Source organism: Panulirus ornatus, chromosome 27 (assembly GCF_036320965.1).
Source record: "Panulirus ornatus isolate Po-2019 chromosome 27, ASM3632096v1, whole genome shotgun sequence".
Taxonomy (NCBI): Eukaryota; Metazoa; Arthropoda; class Malacostraca; order Decapoda; family Palinuridae; genus Panulirus; species Panulirus ornatus.
Genome location: NC_092250.1, coordinates 13743100 through 13767099, shown reverse-complemented (window position 1 = coordinate 13767099; position 24000 = coordinate 13743100). Strand labels below are relative to the sequence as shown.

Below are 24000 nucleotides of genomic sequence, written 5' to 3'. Positions count from 1 at the left end.
CCACTCCATGGAAAAGAATGAGAGATCATTTTCCCACATGTACTCCATCGGTCCCTCGTCTCTCTTGACTTCCAGCATCAAGGTCCACGTAAAGCTGCCTATCAGATATGAAACGAGCGATTGTGTAGTTACGTACTGCATACAAGGGGAAACCAATTCCTGGCAAATGTACTTTATAGAAGACATCAAACCTCCAAAAGGAAGGTCTGGTACTCGTCATCAGCTTAACCTCACTCTGCAACATATCGTACATCATCAGTACACTGCTTCGTGTTGGCAAAATCCATATAACAAATTTGATATTAGAAAAACATATACCCCACAGCAAATACGTCATGATTGTAATTAGCTCCCACATACAGAACCCTGACATATGAGAAATTCTGAGTAAGAAGTAATACATGTAATTGAGAGAATTACACTACGACAATATAATCGCTGCAACAACATTGCAAATGCAACTACCATTTGCCTATGACGAGAGGTATTGAAAACCAGTAAACAATATTGCTTGCCAACGAGATCCCTTAAAGAGCATTCAAACCCAAACAACAGATTCCCTCAATGAGCAATTGATATCCTGATCCAAAATTCCCAGTAAATATCTGAACATAAAATGCGACAAACAGAAAACGTAGCGCCACGCTGATGATACAGACGAAACAAATTTGTCGTTGCCTCTCTTTTGAAAATGGAGACAAGCCCCCCCAAACCAGTTAGCTCCCAGTAAATTGAATCTGAGACACCTAAGGCTACCTGTCTGTTATGGGTCATGGTTGTTAATGATATATGAATGCCTCTGATGAAGGGAGTGACTGGGTCAAAATTAAGTACTTGGAATACAAGAGGGATTTTCCCTTCTTTTTCTTTTTTTTCTTAACCAAATGATAAATGTTTGCAGTGAAATGTTGGGGGATATATACAGTAAAAGCATGACCATCTGAGAGAGAGAGAGAGAGAGAGAGAGAGAGAGAGAGAGAGAGAGAGAGAGAGAGAGAGAGAGAGAGAGAGAGTGTGTGTGTGTGTGTGTGAGCGAGAGCGCAAATCTGTAGTCAGCTGATGGTGTTTGGGAGACAGCTACTGTTTGCAACTGGTGTCTCTGGTGGCAGACTCGAACGAGAAACCAAAGATGGTGTCCGAGTGTGGGGGAGCGTTTTACTGGAGGAAGTTATGAGGTAATGCGAGGTTTAGCAAGGGAGGGAGAGAGAGAGAGAGAGAGAGAGAGAGAGAGAGAGAGAGAGAGAGAGAGAGAGAGAGAGAGAGAGAGAGAGAGAGAGAGAGAGGTTTGATTGCAAGTTTGAATGGCTTGGACCTGGAGGAAGTAGGCTAATCTAGATACCTGGGAGTGGACATGGATGAGGATGGAACTGTGGGAGGTAAAGTAAATCATAGGGTGAGTAAAGGGACAAAGGTTCTGGGTGCGGTGAAGAATGTGTGGAAAGAAAGATCAACGTCTGTGAGGGCAAAGATGGGTATGTATTGATGGTACAGTAGGGACGACGATGCTGTATGGGTGCGAGGCGTGAGTCCTGTGAGAAAAATATTGGGAACATGGTGGATGTGTCGGAAATTATATGCCCGAGGACCTTATGTGTTTTGAGCTGGGTTGATCGAGTAAGAAACCAGAGGGCGAGAGAGAGAGAGAGAGAGAGAGAGAGAGAGAGAGAGAGAGAGAGAGAGAGAGAGAGAGTGGTGGTAATAAAAAAGGTATAGTCGAGAGTTGAAGAGGGGATGCAAAATGGTTTGGACATATTGAGAGGATGAGTGACGAGAGACTGACAAAAAGAGTTTATGTGTAAGATGCGGAGGTGGACGAGGAGGAGAAGCCCGTGGACGAGATGGAACCATGAAGTGCAAGATGCTTTATCAGGCCCTGATCATGCAGGAAGGTGAGAGGCGTGTATGGATTCAAAACTACAGTCTCAGATCCCACTCATCACATCCTCAACCCATGGCCTGTGTATAAGTGAAACATAGATTCTAAAACACAGGGAGCATCTTACTCTTTCCTTGTACACACACCTAGATGATCTGCTATGCGAGACCAACCCATTAACGTGTCCATTCATCCTGCCCCCACACCTAAGACACATCCTCAGCTCCTAAACCCGAGTCATTCCTCTCGTATCTTCATTCAAACATCTCTGGATCTCATTACTGCTCTCACTACATCTGAACACCACTTTCGTAGTCTACTCTCCTCTCCTTGTAGGAGAATACCTGCTATATCTCCATGTAATTACCATCCAAATATCTTTTTCTATCTTATAAGAGACGGCACGGGCAACTGAGGCCCTAATCAAGGCCAACTCATTGACGCGAGTCAGGTACCCATTGCAACGGCGAACCCCTAATGGTGGATGAACAGTTGGGTTGACTGTGGACCGACTGCCACAACTAGGATTCGAACCTATGCCCTCGACCTTGGGCGGCCCGTAAATGCGTCACAGCCAGGAATATCAACCACTACATCATTATCCGACTGAAATGGAGAGAAATTATAATACTAAGAAAACGTTTCTCTCCGCACAGACTTACCGACTATCGGTACCAAGTTACCGTCAAATGTTCATAATACAAAACAACCAATACCCTCACAATGCAGTTGGATAAATTCTTTTTTCACTGGGAATATCAACAAAAGGAAATAGATATCCTTATCACCTGACAACCCGAAATACATACCATTATCACGTTACAACCCCAAATAGATATCACTATCACTTAACTCCAAATAGATATCATTATCACCTGACAACCCTAAATAGATATCATTATGACTTTACAACCCCAAATACATATCATTATCACCTGACAACCCCAAACAGATATCATTATCACTTGACAACTCCAAATAGATATCATTATCACATGACAACCCAAATTAGACATCATTGTCACTTTACAACCCAAGGACATCTGTGTGCATTTTCGAGTCTGCACTCCAGGGGAGGAGAAGGGATACGATGGATTCCTCTGAGGTAAGTGGAGGCCCTTCACTTGACTCACTCCTCTCTGTTTCCTGACCGCAATACAGGCTTGTAGAAAGGTGACTTGTCGCTCGCGGGGTCTGTACAGTCATGTAAGGCCCAGCAACACCTCATCAAACCCAGTCAAGTACATATACAATTGCACGTCTTAATCCCTTTCTTGGTTAGGATGAAGGCCATCCTCCGATGTCTCATTTCCAGGCAACAAATTAGCATAACATAATGCAGGACTGCCGTGTCTTTCATCCATATTCACCAGCTTTACCGTTAAGTGGCTTGTTTGCTCACGTCTTCCATGCTCACATCTCTTCTACAGTGCGTGGTGAGTCCTCCATCCTCCTACTGCAGGCTCTTCGTTCTTCGGAGGGACTGGAGAGAGAGAGAGAGAGAGAGAGAGAGAGAGAGAGAGAGAGAGAGAGAGAGAGAGAGAGAGAGAGAGAGAGAGAGAGAGCGAGCGCAAATCTGTAGTCAGCTGATGGTGTTTGGGAGACAGCTACTGTTTGCAACTGGTGTCTCTGGTGGCGACTCGAACGAGAAAGAGAGAGTAGTGCACAGGAAGAAGACATAACCTGCACAGTGTGACGTATGGGGATGTTATCTGCCAAAAGAAGTCCTGATGTCTAATAACATTTCTGGGCAGACGAGGTTGTCTGGGAACAAAGGGCAAACACACTCTCTCTCTCTCTCTCTCTCTCTCTCTCTCTCTCTCTCTCTCTCTCTCTCTCTCTCTCTCTCTCTCTTCCTCCACTCCTTTTCACCAGCTTAAATAACTAACAAAGGAGCCGGGTACCTGTGGCCCTCATTAACGCTAATCCTCTCTTGAATATTGGCAGCGATCCTGTCCCGGGTAAAAGAAAAAGAGAGAGAGAGAGAGAGAGAAAAAAAAAAAAGGGCGAGAGGTTCCCACACAAGAGGTCCCGGGCAAACTTGCCCATATACTCCATATATAATGGGCGTGATGCCCCCACACCCACCCACCTCCACCCTCCGAGCTGATACCAAGTCGACCATAAAATGGAAATAAGGGCAAAAGGGTTTGGACATTATCAGGGAAAAAGAAAACTTTCCCGCCAAAACGATTTAAATTTAGACTTCCTTGGAACTCTTTTATGCCACTTTCGAAGTTCGGATCCAATTCGGGAGGAGAAAGATCGAAACTTTGAGTTTCATAAAGGATTATGAATACGTAATTACCATTGACTGATATCTTGAAAGACGGACGTTTGAAAAAAATCATATGTATATGACAGACCAAATCAAGCACCAGATTAGACCTTCCGCTTGGCAATGTTCCTACATTCCATTAAGAAAAAAAAAATGACTGGGACTTAAACCACTTTCGAAAAATTTACTTCACAGTACGAGAAAGTCAATTAATAGGTAAGGGAGTTACAGGAAAAAAGAAATATCTCAAAAACGCATAAGAAGATTATATTGCCGACCAATATCCTCTCCCTGGAAAAAGACTCAAATATTTTTCATCTGACTCACAGCTGCAGGTCGTAGTCATTCGTAGCACCAACATCTCTGATGTGACTAGAATAAATCGCAATCAACAAATGAATTCTTCGTTTTGTGTATAACGAAACGACGCTCAACTGATGCTATGTATATTAATGTAAAAGCACATTTAGGATCAAGCACATAAGACCACACACACACACACACACACACACACACACACAGATAGATAGACAGATCGAAAAATAAATAGATACGAAGTTTTTCATACTCGATTACCGGTTTTTTTTCACCCACTCCTATCGCTACAACGCAATCCTCTATCTCCGCTTCCCTTAAGCCCATTTTCTTTTTTTCTCTCTCTTCATACCGTTTACCCTCTCCAACAGCATTTTGGAGTTCTATTTGCAACCTACGAAAAACAACAGTACTGTGAAACTAGTAAGATACCCAGCGAGTGCTCAAGTTAGCCTAGCCTTAGGCACAATTTCGTCATAGGTCGAGAGGTAGGGTGGGTTCTGTCTTTCATTTCTCCCTCACTCCTTTGGCTTAGATTGCTGTCTTCATGCCTCACCTATACGTAAACTGCTGACATTCAGTCCATGAGTATACCACCTCTCCACCACAAACAGTAATGTGTGACGACACGTAACTCACATCGACTAGTTCCCCGTAACTCAAAATTTTCCAGCAGTGAGCAAAACCCCCCCCCTCTCTCTCTCTCTCTCTGCATCACACATGCACTTCAAATGTTGTGTTTGTGTGTGGGTAACACTGTTTTGTAATGATGCACTACACAAAATATTCCCCGCTCAATATATCCCCTTTCAACGCAGTTTAATGTCGGCACCTGCAATCACTGTGTCTCTGGGAACACTGCTGTTATATCACATCTCTTTGTCCCACTTTCACGCAAAATATTCAATAAACAACCGAATCAGCATCCCTCCTCCGGCACCCGTTTTTTTTTGTATATAGTATCAGTACACTGTTTTACTTACCACATAAGGACTAAAGACACATGCATATATATTTCAATTCCCTCGCTGTAGGACCGAACACATCAAACGCATAGTAATGGACAATGAACTCAGAAAGCTCGAACCTTGGTACTCACCAATGGGTCCGTTCTCTTGCACCTCGCCGAACATAGTGGTGTTGGGGAATTTGGGAGCGTTGTCGTTGATGTCCTTCACCACCACTGTGACGACGGTCTCCATCACGTGCACTCGCCCGCCCCGCCACTTGCCCTCCAACATGTAGCCAGCAGATGTCGCATTGTAAACGTCGGGATGCTTCGAGTACACAAGGAAATCCTTGCATTCCTCCTTTTCCTCTCCCTCGGCGGTGAGGAGCCTGCCGAATTCGTCGCTGTCATACAGGAGAGAATCTACCGTTCTTTTTCTTCTGGTTGTGGTCTTCTTGTTCGTGGGGCTGGTCTTGTACCTACTAATTCCATTATCTCCATGGAGGTAGCTGCCTGTGGCCATGTCGAAGCTACTATTAGTAGGCCGGTATGGAGTGCTTGCCAAACGCAGTACAGGAATGTCAATGGATCTCTTGCCTCTGTTCAGCTCTGGCTTGGATGTGGTTCGATGTCCCTCCGCCGATGGTACTCTGACTGCCTTTGAGGAAACGATGGTTTCAGGAATATTTAGATCTGCAGTCGCTTGGGAGTTCGTAGTATATGTACGATATACCTTGTTTTCAGTCATGGCCTTTCCTCGACTGGAGGAGTTGGTGGACAAAGGCTGTCGCGGTCTGATTTGCTGTGAAACAAAAGATGAAGTTTCTTGAGCGACAGAGACAGATGGTTCCTCTCGTTTACCTGAGTGGCTGTTCAGAGTCCTACTCACTAACGGCTTCGCAATTCTGACCAGTTTCCTGTCTGAGTTCATGTGGAAGCCATTCAAGTATCTCGATGATCCTCCTGGATGCCTTCAAGATCTTTTCTCCCATGTTCCATCGTTCTTCTTTTGTCTACCTCACTGTCGGTCGGTAATACCGTATCAACGTTTTTGAAATTCATCATATTTCTGAACCGTCTGATTGAGCCATACGTGTGCACGTCTCTATCTCTCCCCCTTCTGACTGCATCAGGGGATTTTCCATACTGCCTTGACCTGGAGAGTCCATTTGGGTGGATGCGATACTTGGCCCTAAACAACGGAATACCTCTTTTGGAGTATCCATCTTTGGTTCTATGTTCCTTGGCATGTCTCTGTGCAGCCCACAGCATGTTTGGAGCCCTGCTGGTCATCCCTCTCAGCCGTGGTCTGTAAGACCTTAAGGCCAGACCCGACTCTTTTACCTCCCTTAAGAAATGCGGTTCTCCCTCATTGTGGGGTCGTGTGGGAGCCGAGCTCACCCTAGACTGACCATTTCCACGGGGCTGTCTCATCTGCAACATCCATTTCTTGTGGTCGTTATGGCTACTAATGCTCGAGTTATGGCCTCCCGGACACACTGACCTGGTTGCAGTGTCTGTAAGTTCGGCTCTCGGTGCGTCGTCATCTTCCTTTCTTACGTTTCTCCTCCTCACTAAGAGATCTACAGACTCTCGGGGATACCTTAAGGATAATTCAATCCCTCGATCAGTATGATGCGCACCTTCGTAAGTTATATTTCTTCTGGAGTGATTTTCTTTGTCCTCTTCGATTCTTCTATGTCCATTCTGTCCTCGTCTAGATTCCTCGCTGTCACTGGGAACAGTGCTGGTGTGATCTCGTTGAAGGGCTCCTGCTGTGCCTCCAGCCGCCGATCGTGGATATCTCGGGAAAAACTGTGAGGGCTGCCCTCTCTGTATAAGGCCCCAAGGGCCCTGGCCGTCACGGACTTGAACCCTCACCTTCCATACGCCTTTACCACTGGGGGGATCACGGTCCAGCGCCTGGAACAACATAGTAAAATATAGAATATTAATGGCCACAAGCTCCTTTTTTCCTGAATAGGGGTGGATATGCTAACTTTGTTTGGGGGGGGCTGAAGATTTTAGTTTAGGAATTGAATTCATAAATACAGTAAGACAAAAAGGAGTTTCATTTTTTAAGACTGAGTAAACTTGGACAAATGAAGCAGGTCTGTCTCACAGGGAAAAAAACCTGGATGATATCATCTGATGCTTGAAGCGGGTGCTGGGGGTGACCAAGAGCTCCGACGGAGAAGGTCAAGTGTCAATCCTTACCTTTACGTCTCTTCCTACTCCTCCCTCTCTCATTGCCTGTCACCCTAGAACCCATAACCTTTTAAATCCCCCCCTGACAGCTCCCGTCATAAAGGTGTTGACAGGTGAAACTCCTCCTCCCCACCACCAGGAAGGGGAAGGTGTTTCGTGAAGACGAATGATCCGGTGGGATCGTTCGAGGGAGCACCAGACGTCCCAGTTGGTCAAAGCCAGGAAATGTATGAGAGTTCTCCTCTCGCATCACCTCCGGGTCTACCAGTAATAACAGCTGTGTCTATCCCTCTCCCTTTTCAGTGAAACCAGAACATAAACGAAGAGGTAAATCCTTCGTTCGTTCGTGTCTCAGTATATTCTACCTTTGTCCTCCTATTTCCACTGTCTCTTTCTCCTCGGTGAAAATGTCAGCGGCATCATTTCTCGTCACAGGATTATCTTCGTTCAATCAACAGGATAGGACTAGCTAATCTGAGACTACCTCGTGCCATAGGCAGCCTCAACGCCCAACACAGCAAGGGAAAAGTTGTTGAATTTTCACCCAGTGTTGAAGCAGACCAAATATGATATTTGGGAGTCATATATGTGACGCGTGACCACGTATCTTGTCGACCTGGCATGACAACAAGATCCAAGCACAGAAAGCCTGTCTTCAAGCAGACGTATGTTTGTGGTAAGCCACATGTGGACGAGGAAGGTCAGAAAAATGTGGATGATGAAGGTCAGAAAAATGTGGACGGCAATATTCTGTCCACACACACACACAGACACACACACACACACACGAGAGTAAAACCCACACTTGGATGACAGTCAAATCATGTTATGTACAGAGAGGATGCCTCTCATTTGAACACTTAATGATGCAAGCGAACCAAAATGTATATAATTATGGAGATCCAGCCAAGTGTGGACTGTGATAATTGTTCAACAAATGTGGAGACGACCTTAAGGTATGATGTGTGAATGATGATGTGTTGTGAGTTGCATGTGAACAATGATAAGACAGCCACTTCCGGATATCAAGAGCTACACTTTCCATTAACTGCATTTCTAACACACACACACACACACACACACACACACACACACACACACACACACGCATAATGAAATACAATAATTGTTATATTGAATATCAGGGTTTTAACTCGTCTGTTGTAAAAATAACCAGACAACTCTATCAAAGAATTTTACGAGAATATATGATTACAAAACAGTAACAGAGCAGATATTAAATGTAATAATTACATTCATTGGGATGTAGCAATATTTTGACCAACTCAGTTCGAAATATTTAGTAATATCATAAAGAAAAAGATTGATATGAAAATCATAATTTGTAGAAAAATACGAGACAACGTTGCGTTACATCTACATGGCATTCTTACCCGGAGTTGTACGAGTTCTCCCGTACGAGAGTTGATGGTGAAGAAGGCATCATCAGGGGCGTAACCGTCGATGCCGTCACCTCGTATCGTGTAGAGCAAATGCTGGTTGTCCAACCAGTCCAGGTCTCTCGCTTCTACCTGTAAAGATGAGGTCAATCAGACTTGTCGCGAACAACGTCTCAGACGGTTCACTTTGTTGCTGTGGTTGTGTACGGGTTGTGGACCTGCGTACAAGTTGTAAAACTGTGGTCTTAAAATGAGTCATTATCACAGAGTCCAAAATGAGAAATGAACAAGCACTAACATGAGAGGGAAATTTGATTTAAGCTTTAGAACTGTGTATGTGGGTTGAGGGTGTGTATGACTGACCTGATAGGCTTTATATACCTGATCTACACACACACACACACACACACACACACAGACATTATATACCTGATCTACATATACACATAAACACACGTATATCTATAATAACCAAAGACACAAGCTGATGTCTCTCAGACCACAGCGTTAACACCGGCCACAGCATCGGATATACGTGTATGATCAGCCAAACAAGGCGGACCATACAGGGACATAAGGCAGAGACGCTATACCACACTGACCAATGACAATAAGACACCCGCACTGTAGACATAACTCAAAGAGTTCCGCGAGTTCTGTATTTCGGACCATACTCAAAGGCCCTCTTCGGCGTTTCCTGAAGAGGGTCTTCGAGGTAGAACAGAAATATACAGTTACCAGAAATCTTCTTTAATTCTCCATTGTGGTTCTTATCTTCGTACATGGGTGTGTTTGCCACTGATGGCTAGAATCATGAAGGAGGTGCAAAATAACAAGGTGTGTTAGTGCAGAGGCTGAAACATGATGAATCTGTTCTCCGTTTCACACAATTCAACCTCAGAAAACGGAAAGTTATGGATGTGAAAGAGAGAGAGACATAAGCAGACCAGAAGGCAGGTACCACATATAGGAGACCGCATTACAAGAACCGTACTTCATAAAGGACAAAGGAGGTGACATAAAGACGACCAATTCACCAGAACTTCATGCAAAAGAGTCTTAAAGAAGGCGAACTATATTCTGGAGTCATGGTCATTATAGCCTTCATGCACACTAACAGGGAGATCTAAAGGAAAGTATCATAAAGTGTCCATTTCACATAAGTTCGAATACTCAGCATCATTCTAGTCTCCCCGACTTCGGACGCTACATGAAACTTGGGGCAAAGGATGCTATCAGGAGACATGGAACGGCCTCGATCAATGTATTGTATATGCAGGGTGGGTAGAGACCTGGTGATCATGTATAAACTCTTGAGAGGCCTCGACTTCGGTAACAGAGGAGAGTCCGATCACGTCAGAGGAAACCTAAACAAGAGGCAAAAACTAAGAATGAGGAGGAACGCGAGGAGGACCATCTACAGCAATATTGTTGTAGTCACACTGAATAAAGTAAACGAAGAGGGAAAGAATATAATCAGTCCTGAAAAACAAACAAAACCTCGACGATAAAACTAAGTATTGACAGTGAGACTTCGCGAGCGTAGAACTCACTCTCTATACGCACACACAGACAACAACATTAGATGCACACAAGTGGAGATAGTGAAACCGGAGGGATACAAGAACCTGTTAGCATATGCTCCAGGGGGGGAGGAAGAAATATTGACCCCCTCCTGCATCAGTATGTCGATGCACACACGCCTGAGTCATGAGGTGTAGACACACCAATACCAGACATCTCGTTGATGTACGAGAGACTGAATGCTCAAAGCGTCTCCTACATACGGACCTGCACTTACGCAGAAAGGCGGTCGAGAGTGCATCTCGTTAATGAGGAAATACAAGGGAAGCAAGTAGAAACCCGACTGCCATGGTTAGATAACACAGGGGGGGGATTTACGTAGCAGAACAAATTTTTCATGAATATAAACTAGGCAGCAGGATTCCACAGTCAGTTTCGAGCAGCGGTACGAGAGTGAAGTGCAAACACAAGGAAGTCAAAGGAAGAAAGATACGTAGTTTAATGTCAAAAAGCCAAGGAATAACAAGAGTCTTCTTTCTAAAGGGCACAATAACCAGAAGCGAAAATGTAAGGGCTAAAATAAAATGATTACAGGAGATTAAGGAAGGAATAATGGAGCTTCGTAAGGCTTCTCTCATGCAATTTTTCGCGGCCTGGGCTCCTCTAGCGTGCACATGCGCTCTGTGGTATCCAACAAAGCCTTACTTGTGGTCCACTGGGAGCCTTTATGATAGGCTACACAAGTAGTAGCTTGCAAGTAATTCTTGCCAATTAAGGAACACCTACATCAGTTTACCCTATTCCAGCTCCGTCATCCACGTTTTCTATGAAATAATCCGGCAAATGGAACTGCGTGCGCAGCTGAGAAAAAATGGAAGGGAAAGCTGCTCAAAATAGGATTTTCAAAGCCCTAATTTTCGTACTCTGGGCTAACCTACTGCACAAGCGCTGCCTGCTGCCAATGGAGATGGGCAAGAACTGTCGTCAGGAACGGCGACAAACCCATTACAAATATAGATACGAAGTGGTGCACCATTAGTTATACTGGTACAAGTGATGAGCACTGCGTCGTGTTCGAAGCTATTACAAGACGAGGACAAACGTGTTGAAACACATTATAACCAAGCCTAGCTTAAAGAGTAATCAATCTATTACGATACACGTGTATAAACATCTCACTAAATCAGGTAATACAATAAATTAGATTCGTTTCCAGATATAGCAAAAGGAGGCAGCAGCATCCTGCATCACATAGGCAATCATTTTCCTCAATGGAAAGATGCTATGAATACCCGAGGCATATAAACATTAAGGTCCCAAAATAACGCTTGAGCTCATCACTGACCCTAGTCGCACTATAATCAATGAGCAGGGATTCTACGCCTCTGGAACAGAGGTCTCCGACGTGTCACGTTGTATTCCTGGAAGGCCAAGAGCTTCCTGGATCACCTGTGGATTAGGGTGTGGCGCTAGGCGTTTTCCAGATCCACAAGCCACGTTGACTTCGAAGTGTGAACAGCACTCTATGTGAGAACACTTTTCCGACCTTCACATACTGGAATTACGGGGAAGCGAATGTCCTAAGAGACATTTGGAAGTGGATACCGAACACCCACTCGATGGTAGAAGTGAGGAGGGGAGGTTCCCATCGCCACACAGGGAGTGTCATGAATGTGGACTAAATACTTCTGACATAAGGAGACCGAGGAACTCCACTACCCTGCTCCTTTCACTCTTTCCAGGAGTGAATGAGCAGAAAGGCGAAGGAAGCGGCGTCGCGACGAACTTCATAGGCTCACGGTATCTTGTCCAGGTTTGCCGCCTCCATGAACTGACGGAGGGACCATTCCCATGTCAGTCCAAGAACAGGGGACGAAGTGTGTCAGGTAAGACGAACCAAGAGTCCATGTGACGCTCGCTGCGTAGCACTTTTCATATACCGTCTTGATATGGGGACCGGACACAATGGGATATGTACATCGTACTGCCCCAACGCTGGAATGACCATAGGATCCAAGCGGCGGCCTTCCAGCCGTGAAGGGGCAAATGGCATCTCAGAACCAACTCTGGCAAGAATCTCATGTTAAGGCTTTGATCTTGAAAGACCGTAGGCCGGATGCAACAGCAATGAGGAGATCTGTCGAGGATATGTTCCCGGGGGGTAAACGCGGGGTTTGAAGAAGATCTGGGGACTTTCTGAAGGAACTAGAGAGGAAGACGGTCCCGACGAGGTAAAGACGTTGTAGAGTGGAGAAAAAAAGAAATGCTTTAGAGATCCAGAAACCGCTGATAAGGGGTTGATCCCGAAACCATAATGGAGGGGATCAGCCACAGTGGCCACAAGGTAGGACACATGGCTGAAGTAGCCCGTTTCATGTCATGAAAAGAGAGATGAAAAGAAATTGGATGGCGATCCCTTCCGAGATACGTGGTGAATTAAGTTGCCTGCTGGAATGCTTGAGGAGCCTTCCAACGCGACGGATACAGTCTGGTGGACGATTCCCGTAGGCCTTTCATCAAGTCGGTCGCCATCCGCTGTGTGAAGTGATCCTGGAAGACGCACAGGTTGTGGTCCAAGGGTGATGACGCAACGACTTCCCTAGTTGCCTGAGGTCGTGGCCCTCTATGCAGCAGCAACCGAGTGGGTACTGGAGGCAGGAGCAACAGGACATAGGTCGTGTGCACCACGTGGCTGGGTTATGATACCGGGGCAATGAATGCTTGACTCCGTAAGAAATGAAGTTGACTCGTAAGAGCTCGTATTACAAGGACTATATGTTCCAACCAATGGGAAAGGCGTCCTGACCCTTTATCTCCGTGGGTCGAATTCTTGTAATGAAGGCAGAAATCTTCGCATGATCCGGGATCGCTAGGAGATCCACAACCGGTAGACCTCATCCATCTACGTGTGATAAAAAGTCTCAAGGAAGCAGCGACCATTCCACCAACGAATCTCGCTGTCTAGGTGGGTAGTTGGTCCAGACATTCTGCGCCTATGGAATGTACGTCCCCGACAGGCCACACTGTCTGGAACGCCAAGAACTTCATGAGCCACTGGTGGTTTCGTATGTCCCATCAGGAACTTTCCAGATCCAAAGCTCCAGTTGGCCAATTGAATCAGGCGCTCGACGACCCTTGCTTGTTGATTTAGAATACCACTTACTTCGTTGTACATTCAGACACATAGAATTGGCTTCGAACTGTGGGAACCTGAAATAGGAAGAGCAATGCTACTATTAGTCTCTTGGCATTGATAAGCCATTTCCAGAGCCTGGGTGACCTCTGCCCTGCCTTGCGACGACTAGAACCCCTTTAGCCCAAGTCCGGAGCCTCCGCCGTGGTGAACAAGGGTGGGGGCGGGTCTGTTCAAGGCGTGCTGTAAGATAGGAGACGTGGAGAAGGTGACGTAAAGCGCGTGGAAATGGGATGAGAAAATTCCGTCTATACAAGCCAAAGAAACGGCTCCTCTTCCCATGTCGGTCTGCGATGCCATAGACGTTCCAGTGGATTTACTCCCGCTGCTTAGTTGAAATGGGCGAGGAGACTCTCCTGCAAATGACAAGAAAAGGTGATCGACAACTGTCGCGGCAAACAGTTTTCGCCGAGTGCGTTTCTGTTGTCGGCCGAGAGACTGAGTGCCCAGCCACCGCGTCCCATTCCATTCCGAGCTATACCATCCGTTGGTAGGGGGACCAGGAACGACTTCCTGAAGTGAAGTTGAACTGGAACTCCATGATTTACGGACGTCCTGATGGTGGTGCCGAACATGTGAAATGTCGATTGAAACGACGGAGCAATTATCAGCCAGTCACTGAGTTACATCATCACACTGAAGCCTCACTGCGAGTGTACCAAGCCAGCTCCTTCGTCAACTTGACGAACATCCGCAGTGTAATGGAAAGTCCGAAGGCATTACGGTAAACTGTAGGGTTCACGTTGCTCGCTTATCACGCCAAAAAGCTTCCTGAACCTTTTGTGGACTGATACGTGCCATTGCACGTTTTCCACATCTAAAGCTGCCAGCCCTAAACTCATCCGAAGGTGGAGAAGCACCTAGTGACGGAGACCATCCTGAACTTCCTGGTGCCGATAAACTTGCTTTTCTCTTGTTAAGAGCCCTCAAATCGAGGGCCAATCTGCCAAAGGGAAAAGTCCTGTTTGGGCACAATAAATGGTCGGGATAGGAAAACTGGAGACGTGATGGGCTCGACCACTCCATCCACCAACATTTTCTGGACGTGATCTTCAATGGTTGAGGGAGATATTGGTAAGGACGAGGTCCTCCTGAGATGTGGCCGTCTTAACCAAGTCCCTGATACGCCACTCCTGACCACTCTTGTAGGCCTAAGTCCCCCCCCTTTTTTTTCCAGGAATCTTGTGTGCCAACGGAGAACGCTATCTCGACGTCGTTTGTCAATGTTAACGTTGGGGCTTCCCCGTGAAGACAGGTCGTTGATGTCCGTCTTGCCGTCTGTCCGACGACGTGAAGAGGTGGCCCGGGACCCCCACCACACATCCAAACTGTCAACTTACACCCGCAAATTGAGGCATTAGAGATTCAGTAGGAAAGAGTCCCATCTTCTGACCTGCCAAACCTGGTTTGGGGACAATCGTAGCGGCCTGATCCCCTCGGGTTAGTCCAATTTCGACGACAGCAAAGCATAGCCTTAATGCTGACGGGACCAGGCGTTTTGGAAGCATCCAACCTTGTGTCTAGTGAAGTCTGCGGAAATGACTGTCTTCCTTATTGAGTCAGGGTACCACTTAATGACGAAATTCTTCACTTAAACAGGTTTCCATGAACCATCTCCGAACTGGCGACGATAGAAGACGACTAGTAGGCCCTCTACATCTCGAATATGCCAATCAGTGGTATCCTGATCCACGTAACTGCCATTGTCCGGTGTTGTTGTGATGAGTAGTTGGACGGTACGACGCTGAGACGGTGGTGAATAGCCGGTTGTGGTGGACGAAGTAACGAGTCGGGGAATGTGTAGGGTAGAATGCCTGGGAAGTGGGTAAGTTGGAATACGTGAATCTACAAAAGCAACCACAGTGTCTTGTGACTGTCTGAAAACTATCGTCCTTAATCTACGAATGTTGATATTTCCTATTCAGTGTTGAATAATATATATAAGAACAAATATAATGTCACTGCCTCTTAGCTGCTGTGTTAAGTAGTCTATGTTCTTGATATTAGCTTTACGGCAACCACGGCCTGATGAAATGTTCTCTGAAGCCAATACTAAAAATTGGAGTAGTTTGGAGCCGTAGTTCGGTGCCGATCTATGGGCAGAAATGTTCTCCTATATGCGTACGTTGTGTGCCAGCACATTATCATATGGCATGTCAGGTGTATAAAGAATCGTGAACTCATAAGAGCCGATACAATTTCCCGTCGCGAAATTAATACTTTCCAGAGACAGAGGACGACGAGTGCTGGAGAACTGGATGGGAGAAGGGCCCAGGCTCGCTAGTAAAAGGCGGTCATGACCAGGAATTATGGCAAATATATTTGGAGACCTGGGCATCAGACACGTTATGCAACGTAGGGTAAGCCGCGTTGGAGATGTTAGGGAGGCTTCAAACACGTACCGTACTCGAAGTACAGGAATTCAGCTACTGCGAGACACAGAGGCAGAGAGAAAAACATGATTAGCGTTAAATATCTCAAAGTATTTGACATGAGTAGCGTGTTTTTTCCCTAAATGTATGTGACCATGTCGATTTGGGAGAAATTCTGTGAGACGGGGACACATTCAAAGAATACGTGTATCAGAACACCGTGCAAGGGTACACTCAGAAAAGAAAAAACCTAACATTAGTAAACACGTGAAGAAAACCTATGGGAGGAATAGTGCAGAGAACACAACTAAATTCAAAAGACTGTAAGATAAGCAAGGCTGGGATGAAGACCCCATGAGTGAGACACCTCCCTCCACATAGACACAAACCTGTGCAGCCAATGCATTTACACACGAACCCCCTCTGGTTACAGAGTCTCCCATCATTCTCTCTCCCCACTCCCTCTACTCTAAAAAAGCGAATCCTCTGGCTATCAAACCTCCTATCATTTTCTCCCCACTCCCCTCTGGCAACACAGCCTCTTATATTCTCTCCCCACTTCCCTCTAGCTACACAGCCTCCTTTACATTCTCTCTCCCCACTCCCCTCTGGCTACACAGCCTCCTTTACATTCTCTCTCCCCACTCCCCTCTGGCTACACAGCCTCCTTTATTCTCTCTCCCCACTCCCTTCTGGCTACACAGCCTCCGTTACATTCTCTCTCCCCTCTCCCTCTACTCTAAAAAAGCGAACCCTCTGGCTATCAAACCTCCCATCATTCTCTCCCCACTCCCCTCTGGCTACACAGCCTCCTTTACATTCTCTCTCCCCACTCCCCTCTGGCTACACAGCCTCCTTTACATTCTCTCTCCCCACTCCCCTCTGGCTACACAGCCTCCTTTACATTCTCTCTCCCCACTCCCTGCACGCAGCTCTACCCAAGGCGACACTGAACACTGACCTTCGATATGGCTAGAGGCAGGTCGCGATCATCCTCTTCGATGACTGTGACCTGTGGGTTGGGTGAGAGGAACTCTGGGGTGTTGTCGTTTACGTCTGCCACCATCACTTGCACCATCGTGTGCACCACCTCCCCGCCGCCCTCGGCTGACACCATCAGCTCGTGCTGTTGTTGCAAGAGACACCAGTAGTTTAAGAAGCGGTGGTGGTAGGGTGATTCACTGCCGAGGGAGGCGACTCTAGTAGTGTGGGTGATGTATTCTCTGATGTGGTTTAGATCGGGAATCTTGGCTGTGGTGGTGTTGGGTGTGTGTGTGTGTGTGTGTGTGTGGGGCGGGTAATGGCCTATTGAAGTGGTTTAGATCGGGAATCTTTGCAGTGGTGTTGGGTGGGTGTGTGTGGGTGTATGTGTGTGTGTGTGTGTGTGTGGGGCGGGTAATGGCTTATTGAAGTGGTTTAGATCGGGAATGCTTGCTGCAGTGGTGGTGTTGTGTGTGTGTGTGTGTGTGGGGCGGGTAATGGCCTATTGAAGTGGTTTAGATCGGGAATGCTTGCTGCAGTGGTGTGTGGGGGTAGCGAGTTGTTGAAGTAGTTTAGATAGGAAATGGTGTTGAAAGGAATGCTTGTAGTGGTAGTGTCAGCTGCAGTGAACTAATGAAGAGGTTTAGAACAGCAATGCTTGCAGTGGTGGTGTCAGTTGCAGTGAACTAATGAAGAGGTTTAGAACAGCAATGCTTGCAGTGGTGGTGTTAATTGCAGTGAACTAATGAAGAGGTTTAGAACAGCAATGCTTGCAGTGGTGGTGTTAGTTGCAGTGATCTATTGAAGAGGTTTAGAACAGCAATGCTTGCAGTGGTTTTCAGTGATAAGGAACTCCTCTTAAGTGCATTAGACTGGGGAAATGTTTGAAGTGTTGGTATTAGGTACAGTGAATTGTTGAAGTAGTTTAGGTCGGGAATGCGCGTGGCAACATTTCTGGCAGTGGTTTTGACGAGAGAAAAAAAAAAAATAGTGTTCGTGGTTGTGTTGACGACAGTGGGTTCACGGGTCAGGATGTCCGTGATGGGGCTGTGTAAGTGGAATGTTGCAGTGGGTCACACCAAGTATGACAAGTGGTAATTTTGTTGGCAGGGACCCAAAGGGGAGGGGGATAAGGGTTTGGGGTGCCCCACACACACACAAAGGGGTTAAGTCTCGTCGTTAAACCTTTTTTTTCTCTCTCTCTCTCCCCCCCCCCCCCCTTTTTTTTTTTTTTTTCTCTCTTCCCCTCTCTTTTTTTCCCTTTTTCCCCCTCTCTCTTTCTCTTTTTCTCCCTTTTTCCCCTCTCCCTTTTTTTCTTTTCCCCCCTCCTTTTCTCTCTCTCTCCCCCTTTTTTTTTTTAAAAAATTTTTGGGAAACCCCCCCCCCTTTTTTTTTTTCTCCCCCCCCCCCTTTTTTTTTTTTTTTCCCCCCGGGTTTTCCCCCCTTTTTTTTTTTTCCCCCCCTTTTTTTTTTTCTCCCCCCCAAAACCTTTTTTTCCCCCCGCAAAAATTTTCCCGGGGAAAAAAAAAAAAAAGGGGGAAAAAAAAAAAAAAAAAAAAAAAAGGGTTTAAAACCCCCCAAAAAATTTTGGAAATTTTTTTAAAAAAAAAAAAAAAAGGGGGGGGGAAAATTTGGAAAAAAAATTTTAAAAACCCCCCCCCTTAAAATGGGGGAAAAAAAAATTTTAAAACCCTTTTTAAAATTAATTTTTTCCCCCAAAAAAAAAAAACCCCCGGGGTTAAAAAAAAAACACCCAAAACCCCCAAAAAATTTAACCCCAAATTTTTTAAAAAACCCCCCCCCCTGGGAAACTTTAAAAAAATTCAACCCGGTTTAAAAAAAAATTTCCCCCCGGGGTTTTTTTTCCCCTTTTTAAAAAAAAAAAAAATTTTTTTTTTTTTTTTTTTTTTTGGGGGGTTTTTTTTTTTTTTAATTAAAAAAAAAATTTTTTTTTTTGGGAAAAAAAATTTTTCCCTTTTAATTTGGAAAAATTAAAACCCCAAAAAAAACCCCCCCCCCAAAAATTTTTTTTTTTAAAATTTAAAATTTTTTTTTTTTTAAAATTTTTTTAAAAAATTCCGAAAGGGCCAAACCCCAAAAAAATTTTTTGGGGGGCCCCCCCCCCCTTTTTTGGAATTTCCCCCCAAACCCTGGAACCCCCCTTTTTTTTTTCCCCCCAAAAAATTCCTTTTTGGGGGCCCCCCCAAAAAAAATTTTTTCCCCCTTTTTTTTTTTCCCCCCCCCAAAAAAAAAAAACCCCCTTAAAAACCCCTTTTAAAAAAACCCCCCAAAAAACCCCCCCCCAAAAATTAAAAAACCCCCCCAAACCCTTTTTTCCCCCCAAAAAACCCCTTTAAAAAAAAAAAACCCCCCCCTTTAAAAAAAATTTTTTAAAAAAAAAACCCCCAAAACCCCTTTTTTTCCCCCCCCCAAACCCCTTTTCCCCCCCTCCAAAAAAACAATCCCCTGGTACAACACTGCAATCTCCTGGAACAGCGTTGCAATCCCCTGGTACAACACTGCAATCTCCTGGAACAGCGTTGCAATCCCCTGGTACAACACTGCAATCTCCTGGAACAGCCTCACAATCCCCTGGTACAACACTGCAATCTCCTGGAACAGCCTCACAATCCCCTGGTACAACACTGCAATCTCCTGGAACAGCGTTGCAATCCCCTGGTACAACACTGCAATCTCCTGGAACAGCCTCACAATCCCCTGGTACAACACTGCAATCTCCTGGAACAGCGTTGCAATCCCCTGGTACAACACTGCAATCTCCTGGAACAGCGTTGCAATCCCCTGGTACAACACTGCAATCTCCTGGAACAGCCTCACAATCCCCTGGTACAACACTGCAATCTCCTGGAACAGCGTTGCAATCCCCTGGTACAACACTGCAATCTCCTGGAACAGCCTTGCAATCCCCTGGTACAACACTGCAATCTCCTGGAACAGCCTTGCAATCCCCTGGTACAACACTGCAATCTCCTGGAACAGCCTCACAATCCCCTGGTACAACACTGCAATCTCCTGGAACAGCGTTGCAATCCCCTGGTACAACACTGCAATCTCCTGGAACAGCGTTGCAATCCCCTGGTACAACACTGCAATCTCCTGGAACAGCTTTGCAATCCGCTGGAACAACCTCACAATCCCCCTGGGACATCCTCACAACCTCGGGGACAACTTCAACGCCTTCTTCAGTCACACCAGCTGTCCACAAATTAGCCCAGAGGGACAGAGGCATCATGGAAAAGATTGGCCCATCGCCGAGGAAGATTGCCTCCTTTACGTTTGAGCGAAACTCATCCAGGGAACAGAGAACCTGTCTCCAAGGAGCAAGCGTCCTTCTGGCCGAGAGAGAGAGCCTTCGTCCTATGTTTCGCAACTCCTCCTCCTTGACTCATGGGACTTTATGCCTGGGTACAACTTCTCATTTGTCTTGGCGATTTCTATCAACTCGAAAGATGGGCGAACCTCGGTGAAAAGATTATTGACTAGCACCTTTCCTGACCTCTGGCACGTAAGGATGAAACCAAGTCAGAGCCACAAGTCTAAGGTCACACCTCAAGTGTCTGGATGCACGAGCAACTCACTTCCTCGGAACCAGCAGATGAGACAAGCGCCAAGGTAACAGTGTCACAGGACCGCCTCGAAGTGTGGCGAACCGTGGCTGTGGTACAATACACTCGTGTCTCTAACGTACCAGAAAGTTACTTCTCTTTCCCTGGGACGCGTCGAAGAAAGACTGGGGCCTCTAATAACAGGGAGGCCAAAGATAAACCTCCTCTTCCTCCTGTATGTACAAAGAACCTGAATATTTATCATGATTGCGTCAGAGGGGCCCTGAGCTCCGAAAGGCAAAATATTTTCAAGTCTGCTCGTGAGTTTGGCTCGAGGCACATTCAGGCAAGCAGTCAAGTGCGTCACGGAGGCCAACTTTCTACCATGTGACCACAGCGGCACTATAATGAAGCAGGTTAACCTCTGACGAACTGCACGATTCTAACAGGCGAGTTCCCTTCACTCTCATTTGAGGTTCCTTTTATGCATACCATGACTGAAAAGATTTAGAGGCAGAATATAATATTTTCCTTTACCGTGACGAGAAATAAAGTACTTGCTTTTACCTATATATATATATATATATATATATATATATATATATATATATATATATATATATATACTAACCTCCAACGCCCATGATCGAACCCGGGTCCTGTGGGTAGTAGGAAGCAGCACTACTGCTAGGCTATGATCACCCCTAGGGTTCTTAGGGGTTCGATCCTGGCTGTAGGAGTTTAGTATGTTATATGGTGGTGCGCGTTCATATGCACTATATATATATATATATATATATATATATATATATATATATATATATATATATATATATATATATATATATATATATATATATATATATATATATAGAAGACTTTGTGATGCTGATTAAGTAGAGTTTCCAGCAGAGAACTGAGGATATGGCTACGCCCAACAGGCTCATGTTATTACATGGTTGAACTGTGATGCTTTGAAACTAAAATGAGGAGAAACAAGTGATTTGTGCAGCCAGACGTATGATGAAACTGCGCTTCATCACTAACCAATTTAATCAGGTCACTGCTTCTCCATTCCTTGATGTTCCACAGGTCCGAATTGAGCGAGGAAAATATATTCAGTACCAGAAAGGAAACCAGAAGTAGGAGGAGGAAGAGGAGGAAGGGAGGGAAAAAAAAAGCGAGTTAAAATTTTGTAAAGAAATAACCTCAGCGTAAAGTGTGACAAGGGACGGAAGTTAAGGAGATCCTTAATGGAAAGGAGAAAGAGTAGGGGACAGGACAGAACCCCTAGGAACACCAGGGATACTGGAATGACCAGTAGGAATAAAGAGGGAAAAGAAAAAAAAACCAAAGGAAAGGAACTGGGAAGCCATGAATTATACCACAGCCAGTAAAGTGATTTTTTTTTGATGGCCAGAAAGAACCATGACAAAAACTTCCAAGGAAATCCCCGAGAGTTGAGGACCAGAAGAGAGTCACAGAGATGACGATGTCACCAGTAGACCTGCTACAGGGAAATCCGTAATGGTGATCAGAGAGAGAAGGGAATGGGATCTGTTTAAGAGAAGAAGAGACCTGAGGCAAGTCTGCAAGAATGTGGAGAAGGGAAAAGCAAGACTAATGTGGCGATAGTTGGAAAGGTTAGCGTATAAATATGTGAATCCATATTGGCAAGCGAGTGGATGAGGGAGGTAGGAAAACAGAGGAAGGGGCTAGAGTTTTACTCTTATATAAGTTCCCGAGCAAAGTTTTGCTCACACAAAGTAAACAGTCTGTGTCAACAAGTGTTTACTCCAGAACGTAACAAAATAAGAATGCCAGCTCCGACCTGCGTTTTCTATCCTATTCCGCTCATTTATTATTTTTTTTTCATACTATTCGCCATTTCCCGCGTTAGTGAGGTAGCGTTAAGAACAGAGGACTGATCCTTTGAGGGAATATCCTCACTTGGTCCCCTTCTCCGTTCCTTCTTTTGGAAAATTAAAAACGAGAGGGGAGGATTTCCAGCCCCCCGCTCCCTTCCCTTTTAGTCGCCTTCTACGACACGAAGGGAATACGTGAAAAGTATTCTTTATATATATTTATTAATATATCTATCAATTTATCTACGAACAATTACCCCAGACCAATTTCTGTAAGAGACGCCTGGTGTTGCTCTGAACATTTCCAAAGGCTCTTGCAGTCTAAGGTTACGTTACTTTCAGCAACAGGGAAATGTTGAATCCTTTGAAGTGAGAAGTTCTTTGACGAAGCAGTACTGTCAATGATACAGCCTCGTGGAGTCCTGTAACACCTAGGGATATATATGCAAGCTCTGGCCTTCTCTTTCTGCACGCCAGTCTGCTCGTTCTCTTAAACCTACCCTCGCACTTGATCACTACCACCGCCTTCATGCCATCGCAAAGATGTTTTCCAAAAGAAAGAGCAAATCATAACTCATCTGGAGACCTTCGATATTCAAGGTTGATCAAAGATTTTGTTGATGGTATGAGTGACTCGATTACAGATATCTTAAGTATAATGTTACATTCCTACCGTTCATCTCTGTGACCAGAGTAAAGAACATCGAGGCTAAAATGTTGCAGCTGAATTTTCATAAGAAAACACAAAGTGAATGGTGGAAACCACGTAAAATGAGAGAGAACGTCTTAAAGGAACCCTGAAATAAATTACCTCATGTGAGGCACCGCAAAAACCTTGCACTATAATTCTAAGGGCAGAATGTGTGGTAGACTGGTACAGCATGGTGGAATGAAGATTTGCCAGGTGGCTCGAAAGAGGGAAGGAGTTAAGAGAGAAAAGACTGATGTTTACACGATATGGTCAAAGGAATGATATATTAAAGACAGTGGTTCCCAGTTGGTGGACTACGGCTTACAGTTGGGTCATGATGAATTTCCCCACTGGGTCATGGGGGGGGGTTGTCACACAGTCATTGCATGATCACTTCTAAATGAATATGTTCGTGTCCTATAAGCATGTATATACACCCGACAATATATGATATATTGTCAGAATATCTCTCAAAGGGCCAAAAGTTCTTCCCGTAAGCTATACTGGGCCATCGCCTTAAAAAAGTTGGGTACCATAGGTTTAAGACATACTTAAAGGGCGAAGAAATATGGCTTTTAGAAGATGTAAAAATTGATAAATGTAGAAAAACACAAGGATGGAAATGAAAAAATTTGGAAAGCGAGAAAAAGAAAATTGTTCAGGCGAAGTTGTAAACTGTTCTGGTAAAGGTAAACAAGTACTTAGAAATGGTGTTTGTGTGTGTCGGCGTCTGGGAAGGTGAGCTTGACAAGTGTAATGGGATGGTGGATAAGAAATTCGCA

The 24000-nt window shown here is 45.2% G+C and overlaps 1 protein-coding gene across 1 annotated transcript in view; it reads right to left on the bottom strand.

Annotated features, from left to right (window-relative positions):
• LOC139757672 (putative neural-cadherin 2) overlaps positions 1 to 24000 on the bottom strand; it is a 630644-nt gene that overhangs the window by 180901 nt on the left and 425743 nt on the right. Inside the window, 4 exon segments of the mRNA XM_071678436.1 lie at positions 5569 to 6359; positions 6362 to 7341; positions 9021 to 9158; positions 17077 to 17241. Coding sequence (XP_071534537.1) covers positions 5569 to 6359; positions 6362 to 7341; positions 9021 to 9158; positions 17077 to 17241 — 2074 coding nt within the window.